General features: G+C 47.8%; 1 protein-coding gene across 1 annotated transcript in view; it reads right to left on the bottom strand.

Moving 5' to 3' along the window:
• Nucleotides 1-17,284, bottom strand: part of LOC105699788 (tyrosine-protein phosphatase 99A) — a 156,316-nt gene that overhangs the window by 27,428 nt on the left and 111,604 nt on the right. The window contains exon 4 of the mRNA XM_023434387.1: nucleotides 6,346-6,527. Within this exon, the coding sequence (XP_023290155.1) occupies nucleotides 6,346-6,527 (182 nt within the window). The remainder of the gene's footprint in view (nucleotides 1-6,345; nucleotides 6,528-17,284) is intronic.

The following is a 17,284-nucleotide window of genomic DNA, read 5'->3' as shown; positions in this document are numbered from 1 at the left end:
CGAAGCGATGCCCGCCTAGCCTCGGCCATGATGGGTTGCTAAAAAGTTGGAAGTCCGCCAGCGGTCTTCAGCATTCCTCTTTGCATGTTGTTCTGCCTGCTCTTAGAACTCGGATTTTGACTCCGACATGCCAAAAGCATTACACTTCGCAGACACCTCCATTAACTTCCCGAAATCCGTAGGAGCGTGATTCGCTCTCCAGTATGAAAGAAAAAAAAAAAAAAAAACACATAAAACCCGAAAAAGTCCATAAAACAGCGGGACCGATTTCCATTATTTTCCTCGGAGGCGAACTTCTCCAGATAATTATTTACTCGTCAAGTACAAAACGACCTGCCGCTTCCGGGGAACGATTATCCCTCGATAGTCTAAATATTTGCACCGGCTCATAATCGAGACGTATTACCACCTCCTAACGACTCTCTTCCCCCGAGTTCCCTCCCATAATTAATTCGCCCTAAGCGGTGGCTTTTCGGGCGACCTCGTTGTCTTGCTAGGAGCACGCAATACCAAACATGGCACGATCCATCAGCTGGGAAACCCAAACTTGAGCCCGGACCAGGGCTTAAGCGTTGCGTGAAAGTTGGGTCTTACCAAGACCTGGACCCCAATTTCCAGTTGGACCAGTCAGGATGTAGAAGTTCCGCATCTTGGCGGAACCAAGCGCCGATGTACCTGGCCATGTTCCACCGGTGTACCTCGTTCCCTCTTCGGGATGGATTTTGAAGAGCGGCCCATTGACCAGGGCCTTGTCCCTTGTTAATCGAAACGCCCCGGCACATCCTTACAACTCTCTTCCCCGAATGTACCGAACTATAATTAATCTACCCTAAGCTTCTACAGGGACCTCCGGGTCTCCCGGAGCAACACGCAGCCCTAACACCGTGAAACTACAGCTGATCCCACCAGATTACTCCGTCCGAATAGCCCATCGGTCCAGGAACCTAAAGAGGTCCCGTAAAACGAGTCAAGGGGATACGATACGGCGCCGCCTCTGCAGAAAATCCGGAGAAGTCTCTCTCTCTCCTCTCGGTCGCCCTTTATCAGGAAGAAGTCTCCCCGGGAACCGAAGAATTAAGTCGCGGAACCGGTGGTCGCTCGTCCCGGTCGGCGCTGGTCGACTTTCCGAGGCGACAACTCATCCTGGCCGACCGGCCGATAGGGGGCAAAAACGAGCCCAAGGACTGGAAACAAAGGACCCCCGAAGGTTTCCGGAATCATTACTCGGTCCCAGCAGAGCAGTAACTTCCGGCGCGACCCGGAATGGATCCGGGGACCTCTCGGAGCCACGTCGTGGGAAGCCAAGCGGAATTTTCTGGGGAGGAACGGAAGCGCCGCTCGGCGCTCGGCCAAGCGTAGGGAATCGAAGCGATAGCAATTAAGTATCGCAGCTAGACCGGGCTCGTTACGAGGTACACTGGGAGGACCGAATAATTATCTGGTTATCGACGGTGACGAGCATCGTGGCCGGTAATTGCCCCGATGTCGTGTTGGTCGAGGTACCGCGGGGTAACGTGGACTTTTGACCGAGGTCAGGGTGCAGGGTGCAGAGTTTGCCAGCTCGGACCAGAGTTCACCAGGGTGCCGAGTGAACCAGGGTCCGCCACCTTGGACCAGCTAGGACCAAGGTGCACCAAGGTGCACGCACCTGCTGCGTGCACCCACGTCAGGGCGCCCAGGACCCAGCATCCCTCTCCGAGGTGTGGGATGAGAACTCGGAATACGTGTACCCGGGCTCGAATCGGCACTCCCACTGGTGGCGCAAACTTTCCCGCTCCGGGACGGCTTCGGCTCCTTTTCCGACATTTGCCACGTTGAAAAGCCATTTAGCGGCCCGCGGGCGTTCCGCTCGACACCTGCAGCCGAGCTGCGATCGAGTTCCGCGCTGCGCTTCGCCAGGGCCGCTCGATACGTGTCCGCCTGCCAAGGTATCACTCGCAAACGGGAATATAAATGGGCCTCCACTTGGCGATCGGCTCGAGGACTGGCCTCGAGGTCGTAAGGCTTTTTTATAGGAAGTATACTAACGTACGCGACGGCCTGTACCCCGGCGTTTCAACTCCGGCTGCGCGGCGGAACCACCCTCTGGGAGCCTGGTGACCCCGAAGTGGTCAGAAGAAGCCCGATTAATTATCATTCGACAACTGGGGGAAGGACTCTCCAGGGAGGGATTGATCGAGCAGGGGGGAAACGAGCTTCCCGTGTACGGGTTTCTTCCGGGGAACGATCACCCCGGGTCCCAAAATGCGCGACAGGGATGGTGAGTGTGTTTGTTGCGGTGATGAGCAAATGCGGGACCAAAACCAACACCATCGTAACTTTGGTTTTAGTCTTGAGTACGGTCTTAAGGTGATGTGAAAATCGCGAAAATCGCGAAAATCGCGAAAATCGCGAAAATCGCGAAAATTGCGAAAATCGCGAAAATGAAGTTTCATGGGACCTTGCTTCTAAGCCTTCATATTTATGTCGCAGAGTTTGAAATGATTTGATACACCCAGTTCAGAGACATTTTCACGATCCCTGGGATGCCACTTTAGCGTCGCCTCAATCTTGCACTTTTGTTTCTTGCAAGACCAAGACCGATAGTGGCCGTCGTCTTGTTGGGTTGGCCGATCTGCGTTCGAGCCAGCAAGTTTTGCGAGCTCGGCTAAAATCTCCAGCGAATTCGGGATGGGTCGAGGCACAAAGGGGGCAATATCCTCGAATGGTCGCGCGTCGTACTCGGGCCGCCCTTTGGCCGCTGATTTTGCCAAGTGGCTTCATGGACCCGACCATGAGCACGGTCTCACTTGTACTCGCCGAGCTGCGGGGTAATATCCTCCGCCTCGTTCGATCCGTCCAGCGAACTCGACATGGACCACAGCGGACCTTCCCTTCGTCCCAGGGGAATTTTCAACCGGCCCTGGAGTCCTTCGGCCAGGAATACGCCCCCGAGCGACCAGTCCACCCGATGGGAAATCTGGCCCTGTCGGTGGCCCATATTGACCGGCACCTCCGCAGCCACCTCGACCATCGGTTCAACCATCGTCGAGACCTTCGCCCACGGCACGACCAGCTTCGAGCTTTTAACCTCCAAATTCGAAATTCAATTTTACCATATCCAGCGGCGGCCTCCACTCCACCCCTAAAGACGTCTTCGAGGTCGCCCGTCCCTCCGGGGTGAAATTAATCATGCCCCTAAGAGGCGCCCAAATCGTCACTTCCTGGCAAAGGTACTTCTCCAAATTAACGGGGATTCCATCTTTTGACCCCGCGAATTAAATCGGAATTGTCACTTCTTGGCAATAATACTCCTCAATATGATCGGGGAATCCATTGATGGACCCCGTAAATTAACTCGAAACTGTCGAGCCACGAGCGTGACTTATGAACGTGGGATGAAATCGATGACGACAACCGCTTATCCCGGATGGTCTCGAGAGTTAGGGGATATCTTCGGAGGAGATCCGGTCCCGCCGAGAAATCGTAAAATATTGATAGCGCCAAACGACGTGGGAACGACCCCGTATCATTCTCGGATGTATACGGGGCCATTAAAAAATGTAATGACGCACGGTCCCACCATTCGCGGGGGACTAAGAGTACTTTCGAGCTTCGGTACTTCCGCCGCGCTATGAACCTAAGAGTATGGTGGATCTACGGGACAACGATTATAATAAATTCTCACCCTGGCGAAGCGTCGGCCTGAAAACCCCCCTCCTTACGGAGGGGGAGGGAGAGTGCCTTTAACGCGGATCATGACTCAACGTCTACACGACGTTGATATTTTAATGACAAACTCGACGTACCAAGGCCGACGATAATCCCATAAATTTAGCCACTCGTAAAGTGCGTTTAAATTGAAGGAAAAATTCTCTACACTTAGGGGGGTTAAAAAAGTGCCGGGGAAATAATCCACTTCCGACGAAATTCCTACTCTCGAGCAGGGTAGTTACCCCTTTAACTTTGATAACTACTGTTAAGGGCGTAATGTTGCTACCAACGGGATACCGTTCATGTGCACTCGATGTTAAGCGTTTTTAGCAATTACGCGCGATATCGGGTGTTCAGGGAAAAATGGCCGATTAATCTTGCCATTAATTCCGCAATTAATTCTGCGTTTATGTCGAGGCGAGCAGCAGGTGCACGTGCGGATAGTAGTGTACATGATCGATTTATGCGATAACGTGCTAAGATTATTATTTTACCTCTCAAGGGCGAATTTTCGCAAGATCGGAGATACGAGGAAATGTGAAAAAGATATAAAAATATAAATTTATTTAAATTTCCGTTTATTGGTGCATCGGCCGCTCCCTGAATCTATTGACAATTTTTCCACTTTTTCTTGGGTATTTCAGATTTAATGTAATGACGCTCACAGCAAATCGAGTCAAACGGGACGCGGTTATTAGATTCGACCCCTCCCTCGGCGTATTAACAATAAGTACTGTCCATAACTAATTACTCCCAAGCATTGTCGAGTCGTTTGACACCGAGCAAATATTTGATCGTCGCATCGACCCGGCCGATCGGCAATTCGATCGCACAATACTTGAAACTATTTATTGCAGCGAGCCAGGAGACAAAATCCACTAATTACATTGCTATTTGCCGAGCCGTAGCAATGCTGTGGAAAACTGGGCAAAATCTCGCGTCCGTCCCCGAAATGACGCCCCCAAAATCTGGCCTAAAAATACATTTCGAGGGCACAAAAAGTCGATTTCCCGGTTTGACGGAAGTGAAACGGCCGTTAAGCGCTGAATTTTCCGCGTTTCCGTGGACATCGAGTGGAAAAACCCGGAGAGGAACGAAGCGTTGCGCGGCTCTCAAAAGGAGCGACTCGCAACGAGATTTAGAAAAAGGGGGAATAAAAGGGAAGAAAAGAGGGAGCCGCGGGCCACTGCCGGGAAAATGAAGCGCATTTTGAAAACGTTGAATTAAAGCGAGCAGCGGGCGAAGGGAGGAATCCCTAATTTCGGCGAGAGGGCCAGAAGAGCTGCCAAAGGCAGGGAATAGTCGGAGCGCGCAGGTGGAGGTCCTTGGGGAGGGAAAAAAATAAATAAATTCCAGGTGGACCCTGCGACTCGAACTTGTTAATTGCTCTTTGCGTAGGTACCGATCCTGATATCCTGTCCGCGTTTATAGATTTTGCGGGCCTCGCGCTTTGCCCGGCCTGCTCAACCTAGTTTTGGACGAGCGAGGGAGCGAGCAGCTTGAGTTAAGCGTACCTGTTTCTGCTGCACTCTCCGACTCCACTGCAATTAGTGCACCTTTCCTTGCGGACCCTTCCCGCTCTGGGGAACACCGTCTCTCTTCCTCGTGCAAAGGCCCACTCGCCGAGCACTTTTGACACCGTGTCAAACCGTTTATTTTGTTAGGACGCCACTGTCATTCATCCTGCGCTTTCAGCGGGCCCACTCTCGACATTCTCTGGGCGCATCTTTTTTGCGCTCCGCGCATATCTTTTTTTGCGCATTTTTAGCCCCGGTAATAAATATCGCGGCTCGCAAAATTGGCCGTATTTCTCGGGGAGGCGCGGGCTTTTTGCGAACGCCCGCCCGTAAATTCCTGGCGAAAATCAGTCTCCTCCGGTTTTTGTCTTTTTTCTTGGGAAATCCTGTACGACGTATGGTCGACGGCGAGTGCAGGGATGATTATCTATTTATTAGCGTTTATCGGCCGATTAGGAGAGGATATTTCGGGGGTTGTTTGCCAGGAGGGATGCGGCGCTGTCGGGGGCGAAGACTGTGGATGCCTGGACTTTATCGAGGGGGATGCTCCTAGGGTGGGAATAGCCACCCTTGGGCACAAGGGGAACCCTCTGCGGCCCCTTGTAAAATAACACAAATGTTCACGGGCCGAAAGGAAAAACGGCTGCAAGCTTGATCCGTGTCCATATTTGCATTTTCATCCGAAGCTCCGTTTCACTTTGACGCAGCCGCAATTGTTTGCGAAGTCCACGCGGCGGTACGGTGTGCAAATGGACGGTGTCAACAGATCTTCCCTCGAATATGCATCGCGGAGTTTTCGATTTATCAGAGTGCATCCGCGAGTTGCAGGGAATTCCCCACGCAGGGTGCACACTCCAAGTCCTTTTCGGGCCTCCTTCGGAGGGTGGACACACAACAACTTGACCACTTTGCCCTAACTTGATATGCCTCGAAATTTGTTCAAACTTCGAATCCACCTCCTAGCCTATTTAATTACTCGATTTATCGAGTTATCTTATTAAATCACGGATTGCTTGACGTTTCATAGGTTCGAGCTGCTTTAATTCAAGCTCCTCTAGAGATGCTCCACTCGCATGGTCGTGTATGAATGCATGCAAAGGGAGGAATAAAAGGGTTAAAAATAGTTGGGCATTACCTTCGCGAAGGGTTACCATGAAGTAGGAATCGCGACTTGCTTCGCTGCGACCCAACGTGTTCACCGCAGACACGCGAAAACTGTAGACGGTGAATGGAGTCAGGTTTTCAATGGTGTACGTCGTCTTATTAGTGGGCGTTTTAATTTCATCCATCTCGTCCCAGCGTCCGAACTCGCCCACCCTGGAACATACATGTCAATTTACATCGTGCAATCTTACCTTGCGTAACGTCATTACGAGCATTGAACCCTACGCACTCATCTCACGCCCACGAAAGAGCTACTCCAAATTACCCTATCGTTTTCCTCAACTACTCTTTTGCTCGAATAATAATTACTCATCAAATACAGGTTTTCAGAATCATGGTTGCAAAATATATCTACGTACAAGTAAGAGTAAGAGATATTGCATGTAACAACACGCGATTCGGAGTGTACATCAAGATCATGCGAGATTAACAGTATTAACGTCCGATCAAGGTGTGGAGTCCCGGCTTTACTGTCTTCCGATTTGCATTCGCACCCCTTCCTGCTAATTAATCGGGGATATTAATTGCAGCCGATTAGTTACCGAAAGTTTCCGCATGGCGGCGGTTCGGATAATTGCTACAGTTTACGCGTACCCCTTGCCCAGCGTTACATGAAAGACACGTTAAGAATATCTATTTACCATCCACCCTTTGTTAAAACTATGAATAAAGTATTCTCAGTAACATCCCACATGGGCGACATTTCCGAAAATAAAAATGAAAAAAAAAATCAGACTCGAGAGCTCGACTATTTCTCCAGAATTTCAATAGTCTGAAATATCAAGTCTGAAATTTGCTGAAATTCGATGGATGTAGGATGGATCGAATCTTCTTGTCAACGTCATCCACCGGCATTGTCATATTCCCAGGGGAAAGGATAGAAAATCGATAGTCATTAATTCCACCGTTCGCCAGGCTGGAACAATTCCCCTAAACGAAGAATTCGCCTCGGTCTTGGAGATCGGCGGGCGGATTTTAATTTCCAGATTTTAATTTCAAGAAGGCTCTCTATTTTAAACATCCCAGAAGCGAGAACGCTTCGTTAACGTCCCCCATAATCCGATCTATCCCTCGAAACCGTCATAATTCAGAGAAGCTTGGGCACCATCAACGAAAAGCCTCGGGAATCTTTATCCGCGAGTCTTTTCCCGAGATTCTATCATCCGACACCTGGTGGTGGCGTTTTTTAACATCAGGCCGTCGAGGAATTTTCCATAAATAATTGCGAGATGTTTGCGGGCGTCCTCGAGTCCGCAGCGGGGCCTGCGCCGATATAAACCTATCCCCATGGTGATTTGTGATTTCCTTGAAAATCGGCCGGGGTTGCCTCTCCTTTTTTCGCCCCATCTGCATTAATATGTACATATTCATGCCGGAGGTGAAGTTAACGTAGGCTTCGCCGTCCCCGGGGAGGGCGGACATTTTTTCCAAGAATTAAATATCAAGCTGTTTCCGCATAAATGGCGAACCGTCACACACAGTCCGCTCGGGCGAGCTCGTGCAGATGAAATGCGCAACCCCGCTTACTTTCAGCCGGCATGTAAAAACGGGCTTTCATTTAAATGAATTTGCTTAAATGCGCGCCCAACCTCGAGAGTCCGCCACCGGGTTTCCACGTATTAACGTATTAATAGTTCTTAAATGTTCCGCCCGGGCGAGCAGCGCCAAGCTAAGGAGGAGCAAGCCCCGAAGAGAGCCCTGAAAATCGCAAATTTTAATTGCGGATTTTCGCAATCCTTCCCAAAGGGTCGCCTATACCTTCCTCGCTCTCCTGAAAACGTTATACTAAGTGTCAAAGGGGAATTCGAATTTTGCTTGGCCGACAGAAGGGCCACCATCGTCCATCAACCCCGTCGAACGACTCGTCGACGAAGAAGTTCGCTCGCGGAAATAACACCTCCGCCTTGAAGGTGTCGCCCGGCCGAGGCGTTACGACTTAACTTCCCTTTAAATCCGTATAGTGTAAATAACTTCGCTTTTAGTGGAGAACCGTATTACGTATAAACGTATAAAGACGTATTATTCCCGCGCCGGGACATTTACGAGTGATTCGCGTCAGCGCGATCGGGAAATGCCTGCAGTAACGATATACTCGATTCCCTGCATTAGTGGCTACAAATGTTTCAGAACTCCCTCCGTCTGGCTCTTCGACCCCCGGATGAAGGAAAGAATATTTTATTTTCACTTTGTTTCCCCATCGCACCCTATGACCGATTCCGGGACCAACACGGAGTCGCCCTCGTGCACCTGCAGTAACGATATACTCGATTTCCTGCATTAGTGGCTACAAATGTTTCAGAACTCCCTCCGTCTGGCTCTTCGACCCCCGGATAAAGGAAAGAATATTTTATTTTCACTTTGCTTCCCCATCGCACCCCATGACCGATTCCGGGACCAACACGGAGTCGCCCTCGTGCACCGTCAACTCGATCGAAAACGCCACCGACGATAATTCACCAGAGAGTCGCAGTTAATATCCCGGGTGAAAAATCGATATCGGAGGCGACGAATAGTTGGCAACTAAATCGATTTTACAGAGTCGACTGGACGAGCGCGTTAGAACTATCGGTGTCTCCGTTTTGACGTTTTGACGGGACGAGGCATGGCTGCGGTTGCGTTGCGCTCTATGTCAGGATTTATCGTCGGGGCTCGCCGATACGTCGACGGCTGATAGGAATAGACGCTGGGGAAACGCCGTTATTTTTATCACGAGGACACGTCGCTCCAGCAGGATATCCCGAAGGGATCAATCCGGCTTAAGCCGCGCCAAGGCGCGAGTTTTGGCTTCTGGTTCCCCACTCTATCGAGAAAAAAATCCCCGCTCTGTTTCTCGATATCGCATTATTTCCAGCGAACGAAGGGCATCGAATTCCGCCATTGCGTCTAAAAAATCCCGGAATCGGTAAATTTGGGAAGCCGAATGGCCCTTTGGTGAAGCCGTCCATGGCTCCGTTTTGACGTTTTGACGGACCTGGCTCGAGATCGCGATTGCATACGCGCTCCGTGTCGGAATTTATCACCGCTGCTCCGTGATAAGGTGACGGCTGATAGGAGCAGACGCGACGTCGTTATTTTCCTCGCCCTGATACGCGGTCCTGGCAGAGAGAGAGGGAGACCGAGCGGCAGGACGCGGCGACGTCGATCAAAACTTGGAAAAAAAGAAAAAACATTTAAGTTTCATTCGGTGTTTCAGGATTCGAGCCGGGACCTCGATCTATAAAATAAGATGTCGGAACCGTCGAAGCCACGTTTCGACATGGCGGGCGTGCCAGCGGTTGCGTATGCGCTGAACGTCAGGATTTATCATCGGGTCTCGACGATACGTCCGAAGGTGATAAGACCCGACGTTAAGCCGTTATTTTCCCGTCGGGTCAGACCGAAACACCCGGAAGGGACGAAAACTCGGAACTCTGGTCCAAATGTCGCACCTCCGTTAGGACTCGACGAGCAGACCCTGGAAGAGCCGCTGGTACCATGAATGATAAATCCTTATTAGGACTCGATAAGGACGAGTAACCTGGATTTCCCTCATGAGGATCCGTCGTCCTGGGGAGTCCTGAAAGGATCTTCAGCCAAGCCCGACCTAAATGGGAGTCCGAGGAGGGCGTCAGGTGTGTTTCACCTAGCAATTTGGCCAGGACCCCATTATTCAGGTCTCTTCCAATCTCTCGGTCGTTTACCGAATAAATCGAGGACATTCCCTCTCGACTCGGCGACTTTATATCCTTCTTTCTTCCTAGTTTACGAACGCCTATCTCGCTCACTTCCTGCCCTGCCTGCGCCTTGACGGCTGATTCAATTCGCAGCGTTCAGAGACCAAGCTCCGCCGATATTAAGACCGTTTGGAAATGTTCCTGGAGACCTTTCTCGTATTAGAGGAGATCTCCTCCTCCTCTGCGAAGAAATATACGCTGAGCTTGACTCGCGCATCCTTTGATGCTCTCCAGGTTGCGGTAGGTCAGTTTAACCGTGGCTCTTCGGCAAGCTCTTCGGGGTCGATGTTACTCCACCGGGGGTTGCACATCCGTGGCATCATCGGGGTTATGGTTTTATTTCGATGGGGATGTTAACGTTAATCGACGGTATCTTGACTCCATGTGCACTTAGGAGCCTTGACAGCTGCGTTGCTAATTCTGCCTCATTGAATTACAGCGCACGTAAGCAGTTGGTCGCTTCTAATAGGGCAATCAATGATAAGATATTGTACACCAGTAGTGTCCATTCACCTGCGCATACCATTATTCAATATGGCGGGGATGTGGTTGCCGTCTAACATCCGAAACTTCGCCAGGATCTGGCAGGACCTCCGAAAGCTCATTCTCGTCTGATTCGCATCTTGGTTTGAAAAATGTCTGTCTCTGTTGAGGATTCTTTTTTTTTTCCTTCTTCATTTTGCACTTAGTATACGGAAAAATTTCTGGAGAAGTAGGGTAGCTGATAAGCATGCCGGGGTGAATATTGTTTATTGTAACGAGACAGATTTATGAATCGCCATGAATCACGGGAATGCCTCCCTGCAGTTTGCCAGGAATGCTTTAATTGGGAAACTTTATGATTGTGAAATGGCAGAGGCACCGAGGTGAAAAGTTAGAACAGTCATGATTCTTCGCCAAGTTTCATTACCTCGCATCACCGTAACAAGGGATAAATTGCGTTCCCTTGAAATTAGATTAAATTAGGATTGCTTTTATTCGCCAGGCTCGAATTTTTCCTTCCATGAGTGGCTTAGCACGGTGGGTCTACTTCTTCCTAGGTGCAAATTTTGGTTAATAGCTGCTCGGCTAGGAAATAATTATTTCACACGTGCTGACCGGTGCGAGCATATACGCAATTTGGAGGAACCATGTCGGCTCGTGGGTGAAACGTTTGACGTTGATGCACTCCACGTTACTCAAGTTTGCTGTTGGCGATCATGGACATTTGCTGGCACCATATAGCGATAGAAGTTTAGACGAGGGTGATTCGTGCCGCACGATTCGCGTGTTTCCTATCTAATGAATTGTCAACATCAGGGTACAAGCTGACAACCCGGCCAACGATGGCTCGACCGCACCTTCGTAGAACATGCTGATACCATCACCGTCCACGGGGTGATCAATGATAACCTGAACGGCAGAATTTTGTTTTTTTTTTTTCCCCCCCCGACACCGAGCGCGATATTCCAAATTTATTCCCTAGCTTTTATTACCGGTTAAATTATTACGAGTTTGCGAGTAGGCATACGTAGAGAAAAGTGACAAAGAGTCCTATTTATTGCACCTCGTGAGCTGGAACCATTACGGTCTACCGTTGGGGTATCTCTCCGTATCTTTGCCAGCAGTGACTCTAAGCCCTGTTAAATATACTGTTAAATAATTATATTATCCAGCCCCTGACGGAACCGGGCCGGGTTTGCCTTTCTCGATTTCCCAGTCGATGTAATAATGTTCTAATCAATTATTTCGTGACGGCTGGCAGGCGAGTGCAAGTGGAACATCTACGTACGTCAGAGAGCGAATCGTGGATATGCCTGCAACAAATGTCAGCCATCTCTGGGGAAGACGCGTTATTACGATGGACGTTGCTCGTGATATTTCAGAAGTTAAAGAGAGACGTCGCACGAGTGCACCTTTAGTCTAGTTTCATCGTATGAGATATTTAAAACGGAACCGGGCACGTGAGCCATTTTTCAATTTTTCTGTAATGCAGTTTCGGAGCTCTTTGGTCTTAAGTGGTTTAATTCTTTATTTAATAAGTCATATTTAATCGCTCGTGTATTTAATTCCAGGAAGTACGATTTTCCCCTCAAAGTTTCCTTTTATTTCTTTTTCAAATGCCGAGGTCGTATTTTTAAGGACGACAAGACTTGGATCGCGGAGTGCGAGTCCTGTATAATGCCCCCGTGAAAAATGTACTTTTCCCGTAATATATACAGGGCGACCCTGCCACTAGCTTCCCACTATTGATCGCGGAATACCATTGTGTTCCACTAAACTTCATGAGTATCAAAGGAAATTTATTTTATATGCATGAGAGTTACCGCCAGTTTTTCAGTGGCAGCTTAAACCAGCTTAAAACGCCGACCTCTACTAAACTTGCGCGCATACACAGATTGTTTCTCTGTATGCGCACGTGGATATTCGGTTCCTGGCCTGGCTTTGTTAATCCATGGGTAAAGCTTCCAATGAAAAACTGGCTCTCAAATGGCATTCGGTTGATTATTTTTTCTGAGCGCTCCTATTCACGGAGATAGTAATTTATGAAAGCCGCACCGAATAAAGGCACGCTCCTGAGAGCTGCACATTGTTGCTCGACAGGGAATTTTTAACGATTTCGCCTACGTCCGCCATTTTTTAAGGGAGCACATTTTGCGGCAGGAGATCATTTCCCGCAACCCGGCTTTGCACGTTTCGTGGCCTAGAAATGTTCACCGGCAATTCCGGAATTATTCATTTTGCCCTACTCGTTCGACCGACGTTTCGGTAACGAGTACTTCGCTCGACCGAGTCCTAGGAAATCTCATGAAATTCGTAAAACAAAATTCCTAATTAATTCTCTACGAAAAAGAGGAGTTGCCAAGTGTCGGGGAAGTTCGTTAGGACCTCATTTATCCCCTGCGCAATTTTCCATTTCGTCTGAAAATTGTACATTCGACACCTTGGGACGTCATCTTCCACTTCCTTTTTTTTCTTTTCTCGTTTTAAAGACGATCCACGGTATAAAAGTTACACTCGTCCATAATATAAAGAAGAATGTTATCAAACTTGGGAAATCTCGTCAGCTGATTCGGAATCTCTTCCTTTTTTTCCCTTTTTTTCTTCCTACTTCCTGGCTTGATGTCGGAGAGTTGTGCCTCGGAAGGAGTAGCTGCTACAAAGCGCAAAAGTGGATTCCCTTTGTTTCGCTGGGGATACTGCGGCTAGGGAGAAAACGAATAAAAGTTTTCCGATTTCGAGCAAGTTTTTATAGACTTTTTACTCGGTTCCCTAAACTCGAGATAAACGAAAATCGATGCTTAATAACGCGAGCCTTGCTCCAATCCACCGTGCATATTAAGTGTCCGCGAAGGGAGCTTTAAGGGCCACTTTGACTTTCAATCGAGCTCGAACGACTTAAAAACCTGAAAATTACCGGCCGCCTACTTGGAATACCTCGAAAATCGGGCGACTTTGATTTCAGGATCAAAGAAATATTAAAAGTGACCTATCAAGTTCCATCAATTTCGAAGCTAGATCGATATACGCCGCGGGATATGAAACTCCATTTGCCACAAAGGTCAGGCCACGCTTTTGATTGATTCGAATAATCGATTTATGTCAACAGGCACGTTAATTCCCTGCATAAATTGCAGGTTATACAGCCTGTCCTGTCCAGCCATTACCGACCATTCGTTAATTATGAGCATATAATTATCATTTTAATAATGATACTTTAATTAACTTCGACAATGCATGCATTCAAAGGGGGTGTATTGAATATGCATCATCCGAAAAGTTGCGACAAGGGCTAAACATATATTATTACAGTACAACCTCCCATTACTTATTTATAAATAAATCTGCCCAACCCCCCTTCTAATTTTCCTTCGTCCAGTAAATTTCCAAAGACCCGCCCAAAGTGCTGACCAAGTGTATACTAATAATTTAGTAAAACCAGTTTACGTAAACTCAGGAGGGTACTTCGGCGCAAAACCAAAGACGTTTGTTCATCGACGGCGATAATTCCCATTACTCTCGTTAAGTCGAGTTATAGTTGAAGCATTGCCGTAGGGTAGAAGGTAGTTCCGGCATAAGTGATGAAATTGACCTGATTTACCTAGTTGCGGGGGGGCAATATTTGAAGTGACAATCTAATAAGTGCTGGAAACGATCAATTGGCCACAGTGCAGTCTCGCGTTCAGAAAAGCGCAAGAATATCTCCGAAAATCCTTATTTGGGAAAAATTTCAATTTCGTCGATAAGAATGAAAAAAAATAAAAAAATAAATTCGTACATATCCAGGAGATTGCAGAGATGACTCGATGCAAAACGATCAATGTGACTGATTTCCTGTGAGATCATGAACATTTATGGGAGTGGCGCTGCTGATCCGCGTGAACGGGTACCACGCGTTGCATTACGCACGCATGCTGGATGTGAATTATTACTTGTACGAATCCTCGGTTCATCTCCACATGAATATCATATGGTAATTCGCATTATGCGATCGTTCGTACGTTTACGATTAACTGGAAGCAACATAGAATGTAGAGAATGGCGGGTAGATATTTACGCCCACCATTACACGATCCGGCAGCTATATCGGGCCGCCTCGATATTGGACCACCCGACAGGATTTCTATCATAAAAAGGAGGCAGGATTATTATCTAAATCGGTTTTATCTCCAGCCCTGACAGTTGGTGGAGTCGGAAAATTGCTGACACCACCCTCTTTTTCGGTAATTTCACGCGCCCCTCTTTCGCGTCCAATTGTCTCCGCGCGAGGGGTGCAATTCGACTGCGTACTCCTCGGCGGCCGATTGGGTTCCTTTCGCACGACAAAAGGAAACGAGGGTAGCTGGGTACGCACAATTATAATGTACTTCTCCACCTCGAGCACTCGCCGCCGACTTGAAGGTAACAGCTCCGAAGAGGTGGTCGACGATTATCATAATGGGTAAGTCGGCACCGCGGGGTGGAAAGGAAATCCCCCGACAGAAGTTGCAAGCACCCCTAAGGGCGAGGGTTGACCAAGGGGTGTTCCCGGAACCCCGATACACGCATATTAATTACTATATTTTAATCCCGGTCTAAATATATATTAAGTGAAAATAATTACCTCGAGACTTGTCCCCTGGCCGGAGAAAGTGTACCGGGAAAAAGTGTGCTAATTTATTTCCCCCGTAACGAGGGGGGAATCTTGCGACGATTTTCGATCCGTGGAAGGGGAGAAGGAGGGGAGACCGAGGAAAAGCTGGAGCCATTTTCTTTGTCCCAAAGTAGCTACTTAGTAGTTGATAGTGCCGGAGCAGCACTACCGTCTGTCTTATCCGTTCCGAAATAGCCGTGCAACTACCGTCGATAAATTCACTCCTCTCTCGGCCCTGGAAAATGGATCGTGAAGTAGCATGAGTTTAATGCTACATGAAAAGAGTGTTTGGCGGACCTCTTACCGAAAAATTATGTCCCGTGTACCGGGATATACTTTGTCGCCCGCGCCGAATCGCGGAGTCGAGCTGGAGAAAGAGGGCAGGGAAGCATTAAAAAAAGTCGACCCAATAAAGGGTAATAAAATTCATTCCCCGTCGAGGCGCGGGAGGCCGTATCCTTTCTGGAGATTATAAGCGAGTTACTCCATAAATATGAAAAATTATAACCCCGCTTAATAGCCGGAATATATTAACCCGGGCTCAATCTCGTTAACTACAGGTAACCTCTAATGAACGGGAATCCGACTAGATGGTGCAATCTTCCTCGCCCTTATTTACAGCGCTGTTAAAAATTAACACCTTTTTAGAATGATTCAATAATTCACGGCGATCTTCGTCTGCGCCCGTGAAGTCTCTTTCTTAGTCTCTGTGGGATTATTTCTGGCTTTCAGCGCTTTATTTATTGCAGTAAAACTCCTTTCGGGAGGGGGTAAGCCTAATTCGCGACACGAAAAAGCGTCACAATAAAGATTACGCCTGGGGTAAGTACAAAATATGATGGTGTTTCGAACTATGTCTTGTTCCTCTGCTGAGTTTTACCTTTCCACCTCTTATCTGTTTATTTGTATTTGTTTTTGCATTTGTTTACAGAGCTGTCCCTCGGCTGCTCGCCGTTTTTCTTGACCAAAGACGAGGCTAGGCACGGCGAGGGTTCTTTTTTAATTCGTTCTGAGTTTTCCCCGCTCTGCTGTAATTACCCTCGGAATTGCAGTACCGAGGTTTTATTTTTAATTAATTTATTCTTCATGGTTGAAGGAATATTTTGTGCAATTTTAGGATTTTTTTGTGAGTTTCTGGCCGTGTCGAATTTATCCCTGCCTCAAGTAGCTTCAATATTCTGTGCAAGGTAGGTTAGATGGAACCTACTCGCGGAACTAAAGGGTGGGTGGGGTAACATGACGATAAACTAAAATTTAATAGGTTTAACATGTTCTTGCGACCTTAATACCTATCGCACGGTTTGTAATATCACGCACAATTAGTTTTCGCGGTATACGGTCTCATTCACGGCGTATTACGGCCTCGGACGTTTATCGAGTGACGATTACCATTGCACCTTATCCAATTTCAATTATCGACCAATCGATGTGATTTGCTCCGGCTGCGTGGTTTTGTTAAACCAAAATTCGTAGCGGCTTTCCCCTGATATCTTTTTTAGTTTCCGTGTAAAGTGAATCTATTAATTAATCGATATCCGATACCCATTACTCATCGTTTAGGGATGCGCCAAAATAATCAGATTTAATGGCAAATAATACACGACTGACGGGATTGAGCGATGAAATATTGGAGGTGGTACAGAGACGCGAAAGTAAAACCGAATTTATACATTTTCCCGACGAATACGAGCTTAACGATTAAAGGTTTAACCGATCAGATTTGTTTCCCGATTTTCTACGTTTATTGTAATTCAATTTCGACGGAATACACTCATATGGGTTTCCACAGCTTCAGAGAATTGAAATGAAATTAATATTCAACTTTTGCAATTACTACGTTGTTTTACCAAACCAGTAGTTAATTGGGAGGAAAATACCGGCATGGAGATACCAACGCATTAATTAACACGTTTAACTTGTTTCTACCTCATTAATATGTTTGACATAATTTGTAATATCAAGAGAAGGCGGGTTCGCTGGTATATACGTATTAAAATACCAGATCACCCTGCAACTGTGTTTATTAAGTAATCATTGTGCCGGGGATGGTTACATCCCCTTTACAGAAATATTTCCCTGACAGA

This window comes from Orussus abietinus, unplaced genomic scaffold (genome assembly GCF_000612105.2).
Source record: "Orussus abietinus isolate OABI.00-Male unplaced genomic scaffold, Oabi_2.0 scaffold10, whole genome shotgun sequence".
NCBI lineage: Eukaryota > Metazoa > Arthropoda > Insecta > Hymenoptera > Orussidae > Orussus > Orussus abietinus.
This window is presented reverse-complemented; position numbering and strand designations above follow the sequence as displayed.